We start from the raw sequence: 9,399 nt of genomic DNA, 5'->3' as shown, positions 1-9,399 counted from the left end.
ATCTGTCATGTAATGCAAAGGTTGCATCCCCCTCTACTTAGTGCTCTCAATTCCAACCTCAGAAGACTATCTCATTTACAACAGTGTGACAACGTATCCACTTCCTACACTTACAATCTTGTGTCTCAGAATGATAAGCTACTATTTAGGACAGTTTACTGCTATTTGCATATACACACTAGGAACTAGAATGGGATGAATGATCGAAATGGGAATGGATTTGCATGGGTTGGTTTGTGAGTCTCTACTTTGTAATCCCACTTCACCTGAAGGCTAGTCCTGGACATCCCATGTGCAACACTACAGGGAATTGACTAATATAATCGTTCAGGTCAACTTCTTCCATTATAATTTCCCATATCCAGATTTGTAACGGCCTACGTAAACATGTCAGGCATATTCCTTCATTTATGGTGGGATTCTATGGTCCCGTCCACAGCGCACCCCTGCCCATGGGTTTCCCAGCAGCATGGTGTGGTTTCAATGGGAAATCCCATTGACAAACAGCAGGAGCAGAGAATCCCATCATCAGTGAATGAGGTGCTAAATTCCCCATCCTCGCTAACTTGGGGCTGGTTTAGCACAGTGGGCTAAACAGCTGGCTTGTAATGCAGACCAAGGGCAGCAGCATGGGTTCAATTCCTGTACCGGCCTCCCGGAATGTGGCGACGAGGGTCTTTTCACAGTAACTTTATTGAAGCCTCCTTGTGACAATAAGCGATTATTATTATTATTAGCGGGGCGGACGCGCAACCAAGAATCTAGCCCGTCGACTGGAATTTCCCTTTCTTTTTTTGTCGCACTTTTCAGTGTTGCCGTTCTCATTTTCTTAAACTTCTTTGATAAAGATCCAAGAATTCTTCTTGCTCCCTCCCCCCCACCGCAATTATTTATAGTTGAATTATTATATCGATGTTCTTTTGACTGCATAATTTTCCTCATTGTTCCGCTTTGTGATGTTGTTCCTGTCAATCACTGTTATCCATCCAGCTCCATAAAGCCTGATCCTAAACCATGTGGTCATTCAGATGTTTAGAACCGTTATGAATGCTGCCAGCTGTGATTTTCCCAATGGTCTTGCCTCACAAATGTTACAACCTACCCTAGGTGAGGTTCCCCAAGGTTGTTATGTGGGCGAGATCCCTCAAATTGTCACCATCCGACAGCAATGCGCCCCAAATTGCTACAATCTGAAGTGAGGAGGGATGAACTGGCTCCCTGTCTTTACTCAAAAGTTGGTCTCAACAAGATTTAATTTTAAAAGGATCCCTTTACCCGGATACCCTTTTCCTAGGCCCAATAATTATGTTTTAAAAGGAACCAATTCAAACATACTTCCTTGAGATAAAGACAGAGTGAGGTTATTAATAGCTAAAGGCAAGAAAATTGTAAAACCCATATACATTCATGTAGATTAGAAGGGAGAATTGAGTTCAAAGTAAGTAAATATTTTAAAAAGATATACGGAACAGTCCCTGACTTGTTGAGGAGTAGATGTTTGAGTGTTGTGGTTGTTGCGATTCAAGGGTCCCAGTAGAGTTTACTCCTGTGGCTGAATAGTTGGTTTGTGATCCCAGTATTCTGTAGTTTGGTGGCAACCCAGTTCTCTTTTCAGCTGTAGACTTTGCTGACTTCCACAGTCAGAGATAGAGAGAGAGATGTTCCTTCAAAAATGGCTATTTGCAGATGTGCTGTGAGTGTTCTTGCTGGTTTTCCAGCTACATTAAAACCTCCAGTTCTTTTCTCATAGAGCACACACAGGCAGACCACCTGGGCAATCTTTCAGCTAGCTTTTAACCCATTCTTTACCTTTCCCAAACGGGAATCCACAAAATCCATCTGGGCATTAGACAGGGAATCTCTTGGTGAGATGGCTGTTGTATCCCTTCATCTCCAGCAGAGACGGCAACTAGTTTTTGGGTGCTTTTTAAAAGTAAAGTCACCACAGTCCCAGATGACCATAGGCTGCTGTCACCTTTGAGGGGAAGAGCTGACTGGTGGTGATTTAACCTGAAGGTCATCACATCTCGGGTGAGGGGCAAGGTTGAGAAAGCGGGGCCTTCATGAATACGGGAATTGAACTCGCGCTACTGGCCTTACTCTTCACCACAAACCAGACACCCAGCCAACTGAACTAAACCAGCTCCCTTTTTTTTGAAGCACCTTGCCTGGTAAGGGTGAAGTTCCATTGTATTTTAGAGAATGACTCTGCAGCAATCCGACCTGTGGCTTTACGGGTTTTCTTTTAAAAAACACAGGTCTTATTTAAAGTCCAATATTTCTGGAAGTAATTTGATGCTTTTTCCTTCATTATTCTGACACAAAATTCAGTTTTGTAACAACAGCAATCAGCCCCTGACCATCTGAAATTGTTGTACATACACTAGGTAATAAAATGCACACTCCAGGGTTGAAGCAGTGAATTTTTAACAGTGATTAGGTAGCTGCTCGAGAAGGGTCAAAGATTCTCGATGCAAGGTGATTTGGCCTGGATGATGTTTAGCTGTCACTTATGAGACTGCATTCTCAGGACCCCTGGTACATCTGCCGGCGAGTGCTGGCTCTCAGGGAGAGAGAAAAAAGTGCATCTTGATTTCCTTTTTGAGAACATAAAAAACATGGATCATGGGCGAGATTACCGTTTCTGAGACTAAGTGTTGACGCCAACGGAGAATCCATGGACTTTCATGACAAATATCAGCGGCGCACCCGCACCAATTCTGCTACTATTAAGGGGCCAGCACTGGTGCCGTGTGGAACACAATTGATTTTAATGAAAAAGGGTGCGGGATTCACTGGGTCCATCTTAGACAATCAGGAGGCTGACAAGCTGCAGCTGCACACACACCATACACACCCCGCACACATTTATCCCAGCTAAAAAGATGGCACTGGTTATGGTGGAGTGCATCCATACAGCTGATGGGTTGTCTGGGGCCAGAGGGCACCCAGGGTGGTGCCCTGGGGAGACACCTCTACGACACGTGGCACTCGGTTCAAAGTGGGCTGTTTGCGGTGTGCGCAGCAGCTGCATGGCTGCCGTGCCGGCTGAGGCAATGGTGTTCAGTGCCCATCCACCGCCACACCACAGCCTGCTTCCTGGCCACACCCCACTACTCCATCCAGCCCTGGCAGAAGTACCCCACACACGGACAGCGGCACAACTGTCGGCAAACTATGGCGATGTTGGTCACCCTCCATACGCCCTCGCGCTCTCTCTCAGCAGCCGCCGCACAGGTTTCACGATTTTTAAAAGCACACGTGAACAATGCAGTCAGGAACTTGGCCCATCGGAGGGGGAGGACCTGGAGAGTACCGGGTCAGGCCCAATAATGATATGCAAACAGTGTCTACAGTATGTGCGCAGTGAAACGCATTTACGCCGTTTTCGAGGTGACGGACAATTGCGATTTGGCATCAAATCGGTGCCTACCGCGTTTTGTCGTCGGAAGCTATTTTCTGCCAAACGCATTTCCCGATTTCGTCGCCGGCTAATGGAGAATCCCGCCCCTTGTCCGTGTGCCAGTGTCCCTGGGTAAGGAGCACACGCAGTGCTTAGTTCTTGCGACTGGGCAGCCAGGAGTGCGTGGAAATGTAGAAAACGCATGGCATTACACAATGATGCCATGCACAATAATATATTTCTAAACTTGGCGTACCTCCTCTAAAACCTATTAGGTGGTTGGGAAAAGGCACACAGCTTGCATTCCGATGATTTGAGAAGCAGCAGCAAGATTTGAGGGCGGGGTCGACCCCAGAGAGACACTCTGACCTCGCCCACTCAGCCTTGCGTAGCTGCCAAGATAGAGGCTGTGGTTTGCAGGGAGCGGGAAGAGAGTTTGAAATCGGGCCTTTTTTTTGTCTTCTTGTTGCAATTTTTGTTTGTATGGTGTGGTGAGGGGAGGGTGGGTTGTTGCAATTTGTCGAGAGAATTACATTTTAAAAAAGATGGCGGTTTGCACGGTTTGGAGCCTGTGTTTGCTGCTGCTGGCCGTTTCGGCCCGCTGCGAACCGAACCCAAGCGAGGCAGAGGCACCAGCGGTGGAGCATCTGGGAGACGGCAACTGGACCCTGGTCCTGAAGGGCGAGTGGATGTTGCAATTGTGAGTATGGTAGGAATGGAATGCAGCCCGGAGCGGGGGAAACCCCCCAGGGCGCGCGGGCAGAACAATGAGCTGGGAGGAGGGAATCCCCCCTCCCCCCAGTGCTGGGCGCGCGCGGGCCATTGCAATGACCACGAAGGAGGAGGAGGGAATCCCAGCTCTCCAACAGGAATAGTAGCAGAGACCGCGGGGTGAAAGCAATAATACACCAAGCGTGTTGACTTGCTGCTGAGAGTAGTGCCGGGCCCAGCGTTCTGCACACTTGTGAAACTTGGCAAGTGTTTGCAAGCTGAATGACTCATCATTAGGATGTTAAATAGTTTGTTTTAATGGAGGGGAGGGAGTGGTGCAGTTGCTTGCTGTTTGCAAATTGCATTTCAAATGTGCATTTTGAGGGGTTTAACGAACATCTTCTTTCTCCAGTAAGAAACCTTACAACACCAGGTTAAAGTCCAACAGGTTTATTTGGAATCGCGAGCTTTCGGAGTGTAGCTCCTTCATCTGGTGAGCTACACTCCAAATCTCGTGACTCCAAATAAACCTGTTGGACTATAACCTGGTGCTGTCAGACTTCTTACTGTGCCCACCCCAGTCCAACGCTGGCATTGTCACATCATTTTTCCCCTCGTGTGCCTTTCTGATTGTCGGCGGTTCAAATAGTTTGCCAGGAGGGAACAGATGCAAATGCTTGGAAGACTATGGCAAGCCATTCTGGGATATCCCCAGATCAGGAGGTGAACAGCATGATTATACATTTTTCCAATAGAACATACAGTGCAGAAGGAGGCCATGTGGCCCATCGAGTCTGCACCGACCCATTTAAGATCTGACTTCTACCCTATGTCCGTAACTCAATAACCCCTCCTCACCTTTTTGGTCACTAAGGGCAATTTATCATGACCAATCCGCCTAACCTGCACGTCTTTGGACTGTGGGAGGAAACCGGAGCACCCGGAAGAAACCCACGCAGACACGGGTAGAACGTGCAGACTCCGCACAGACAATGACCCAGCGGGGAATCAAATCTGTGACCCTGGCGCTGTGAAGCCACACTGTTATCCATTTGTGCTACTGTGCTGCCCACGGATAATCTTGCAGAATTTCTTCAAGGTGTCTTATTCACATTCTACCAAACATCTTGGTCCAAGTATTCAAGTTGTGTGCAGTCATAGAAATGTTTTTTTAAGCACTCCGCATTGCTCTGCTTTGTGACTTGGGCGTGGGGAGAGAATTGACAACTCCCATGAGTTTTCCTTCTCACTTGGTGATTCTGCTTGGATGCGATATCTCTGTCCGATGGTTCAGAAGATCTTAAAAATAGGAACGTGACCAGGCCATGCGGGGCACGGAGCCTACTTCGCCATTCGAGAAGATCGTGGCTGATGCGATTTTGGCCTTAACTCCACTTTGCTGCTCTGATCCCAGAACCCTTCACTGCTTTGTTGATCAGCAATCTGTCTACCTCAGCCATGAATATGTTCAATGACCCGGCCTCCAGGCATGGGCTCAGTGGTTATCACTGCTGCCTCATAGTGCCAGGGACCAGGGTTTGATTCTGGCCTTGGGTGACTTGAGTTTGCACGTTCTCCCTGTGTCTGCGTTGATTTGCTCCTGTTGCGCTGGTCTCCTCCCAAAGTCCAAAGATGTGCAGGTTAGGTAGATTGGCAATGATGAATTGCCCCTTGATGAAGCAAATTACTGCGCATGCTAGAATCTGAAACAAAAACAGAAAATACTGGACAATCTCAACAGGCCTGACAGTATAGGACAGACCCGCTGAGATCGTCCAGTATTTTCTAAATTAACTCTTAGTGTCCAAAGTTTGCAGGTTAGGTGGGGTTACGGAGATAGGGTGGGGGAGTGGCCTAGCTTGGGTGTTCTTGGATGGTTGGTACATTCTTAATGGGCCAAATGACGACTTGCTGCATGTAGGGATTCTATGATTCTAATGCTCACTGGGGAAGAGAGTTCCAACTAACCTTTTGAAAGAAGACATTTCTCCTCATCTCCATCTTAAATGGTAGACTTTTAAAAATTTCCTGGTTTATTCATAATTTTCTTTAAAAATCTCCACCTCAAATCTGATGGGCTGATTCTGAGGGAGATGCTAATAGGATTTATCTCCTTCACGCTCTTTACGTTCACCACACCAGTGCTTGACAGTCTGAAAATTATCTGGATGAAATGATCTACTAGAAAATTTGTTCAGTGTAAAAGCTTTCAGAAATGCACAGTGCTTTTATAAAAAAAAAATCAGCCTTTTGACTAAGATCAAGGACTGATCAAGCCCAAGATGAGGGGCAATTCCTTTCCTGGTCAGCTTGGATCTTGTATGTCTCTCTTGTGGAGACCATGAATTGGCTCCAATTTGAATTGTTTTTTGGAGCAAGCAATGAGATGGGTTAATGAGTTTGCCCTGCACACTGCGCATTGGCTTTGTAACTTTAAGGATGGGATAAAAATCAAAAGCTTCTCATGTACGCAGCTCTGGTGAAAACACGGATGAATTGCAACAGGGCGTTGATATTTTATCTTTCACATGAGCTATCCTCCTAATTCCCAGCGAGGAGTCACAGTTAACTTCCTTCATTTTCAACAGATTTACTTGGATTATGTATTGTGTCCCACCACAAAACATATTCTAATGAATTGCTCCCATCTCGGGGAGAATTTGGTTGAGTTTTGCACTTGTTTAGCTCGAATCTGAGCAGGAAGCTATGTGCTTGGCCTGCTCACAAATACGTTCATCCTCTCCTTCAAACCACCTGCTTAACCTATTCTTAAATGTTGGCAGCGTTTCTGGTTCAGTCTCGAGTGCTGCAGTTTTTCATACTATTTCTGTGGTTGGGGAAGCAGTTGAAGTTTGATTTTGAGATTAGCCACGCATTCAATAGCTTCAGCTGGCATAGTATATGGGTCGTGGTGCCACCAGGGATGGATCTCTCGGGACAGAAGTTCAGTATGTGGGCCAGGGTATGAAGGGATTTTCTTAGGAAGGTCCAATGATGCGCAGATTAGGTGGGATCGGCTATTGTAAATATTTTCTTAGTGTCCAAAGATTAGTTGGGGATTGGGGGGGGGGCGCGGCGTCGAGATAGGGCGCTCTTTCGGAGGGTCAGTGCAGATGCGATAGGCTGCATGGCTTCCTTCTGCACTGCAGGGATTCAATTCTATGGAGAGGTTAGATAGGTTGGGCCGGTACTTAGAACATAGAACAGTACAGCACAGAACAGGCCCTTCAGCCCTCAATGTTGTGCCGAGCAATGATCACCCTACTCAAACCCACGCATCCACCCCCCCATAACCTTACTTTTTTAGGACACTACGGGCAATTTATCATGGCCAATCCACCTAACCCGCACATCTTTGGACTGTGGGAGGAAACCGGAGCACCCGGAGGAAACCCACGCACACACGGGGAGGACGTGCAGACTCCGCACAGACAGTGACCCAGCCGGGAATCGAACCTGGGACCCTGGAGCTGTGAAGCATTTATGCTAACCACCATGCTACCGTGGGTTGGGAGTTTTGAAGAATGGGAGGCAACCTTATTGTGGCATCTAGGCACTGCCAACTCACAGCGCCAGGGACAAGGGTTCAATTCTGGCCTTGGGTGATTCTCCCCGGGTTGGCGTGGGTTTCCTCCGGGTGCTCCGGTTTTCTCCCACAGTCCAAAGATGTGCAGGTTAGGTGGATTAGCCATGCTAAATTGTCCCTTCGCCCAAAGGTTGGCTGGGATTATGGTGACATGGTTGGGGGATGGGCCTGGGTGTGGTGCTCTTTGATAGTAATGATAATCTTTATTGTCACAAGTAGACTTGCATCAACACTGCAATGAAGTTACTGTGAAAATCCCTTTGTCGCCACATTCCGGCGCCTGTTCAGGGAAACGGAGGGATGAATTCAGAATGTCCAAATTACCTAACAGCACGTCTTTCGGGACTTGTGGGAGGTAACCGGAGCACCCAGAGGAAACCCCTGCAAACACAGGGAGAACGTGCAGACTCCCCACAGGCAGTGACCCATGCCCGGAATTGAACCTGAGACTCTGGCGCTGTGAACCAGCAGTGCTAACCACTGTGCTAGAGGGTTGGTGCAGACCCAATGGGACGAATGGCCTCCTACACTGTAGGGAATTGATGATTCTCAGTGGGCTTGACAGGGTAGATGCTGAGAGGTTGTTTCCCCTTGTGGGAGTATTTAGGACCGAAGGGAATAATCTCAGTAAGGGGTGGCACATTTAAGACTGAGATGGGGAGGAATTTCTTCTCCATAGAATTCCTACAGTGCAGAAGGAGGCCATTCAGCCCATCAAGTCTACACCAACCCTCTGAAAGAGCACTGTACCCAGGCCACATCACGAGGGTGGTAATTGGCTGGGTTAGATTTGTCCTGTTTGTTGTGTACAAGACACAACATGTGGGCAATTTCCCACATTGCCGGATAGATGCCAGTGTTGAAGCTGCACTGGAACAGCTTGGTTGAGAGTTTTCCAGAAGTTTGGGAAAGGCTGAAACCTGGAACTTCACCACTTGGCTCTGTTACCATGTTGCAGTTGATGATGTTTGTCATCAACCAGGAGATGTGCCATTGCCTGGGGTTGGGGGAGAGGATGAAGGTTGTCAATTGTTCGGTGCGGATCTTCCACAAGGGGCTACTGGATTTCAGATGGTGAGCTTTTGTTTCGGTCCTGTGTCGGTGGCAGTACTTTGTTATGATACTGAGGCTACGGTGAGAGGGGAGACAATGAGAGAATACGGTGAGGGCGGGACAGAGAGCGGATATGGAGAGAGGGAGAGAGGAAATGGCGCAAGAGGGAGAGCCGATCTGATCTGGAGAAGGAGGGGGAGAGAGAGAGAGAGACAATGTGATCTGGAGAGAGAGAGAGAGACAATGTGATCTAGAGAGAGACACACTATGTGATCTAGAGAGAGAGAGAGACAATGTGATCTGGAGAGAGACACACAATGTGATCTAGAGAGAGAGAGACAATGTGATCTAGAGAGAGAGAGACAATGTGATCTAGAGAGAGAGAGACAATGTGATCTAGAGAGAGAGAGACAATGTGATCTAGAGAGTGAGAGAGAGAGAATGTAATCTGGAGAGAGAGAGCGACAATGTGATCTAGAGAGAGAGACAATGTGATCTAGAGAGTGAGAGAGAGAGAATGTAATCTGGAGAGAGAGAGCGACAATGTGATCTAGAGAGAGAGACAATGTGATCTAGAGAGAGAGAGCGACTGTGATCTAGAGAGAGAGAGAGAGACAATGTGATCTAGAGAGAGCGAGAGAGACAA

The 9,399-nt window shown here is 47.6% G+C and overlaps 1 protein-coding gene across 1 annotated transcript in view; it reads left to right on the top strand.

Moving 5' to 3' along the window:
• Positions 1-3,781: 3,781 nt before the first annotated feature.
• The window catches only part of tmx4 (thioredoxin-related transmembrane protein 4), a 72,016-nt gene continuing 66,398 nt past the window's right edge, over positions 3,782-9,399 (top strand). Inside the window, exon 1 of the mRNA XM_038806352.1 lies at positions 3,782-4,103. Within this exon, the coding sequence (XP_038662280.1) occupies positions 3,949-4,103 (155 nt within the window). The 5' untranslated portion in view covers positions 3,782-3,948. The remainder of the gene's footprint in view (positions 4,104-9,399) is intronic.

Source organism: Scyliorhinus canicula, chromosome 1, assembly GCF_902713615.1.
Source record: "Scyliorhinus canicula chromosome 1, sScyCan1.1, whole genome shotgun sequence".
Classification (NCBI taxonomy): domain Eukaryota; kingdom Metazoa; phylum Chordata; class Chondrichthyes; order Carcharhiniformes; family Scyliorhinidae; genus Scyliorhinus; species Scyliorhinus canicula.
Note: the sequence above shows the minus strand (reverse complement) of the source record. Positions and strands in the feature narration are given on the sequence as shown.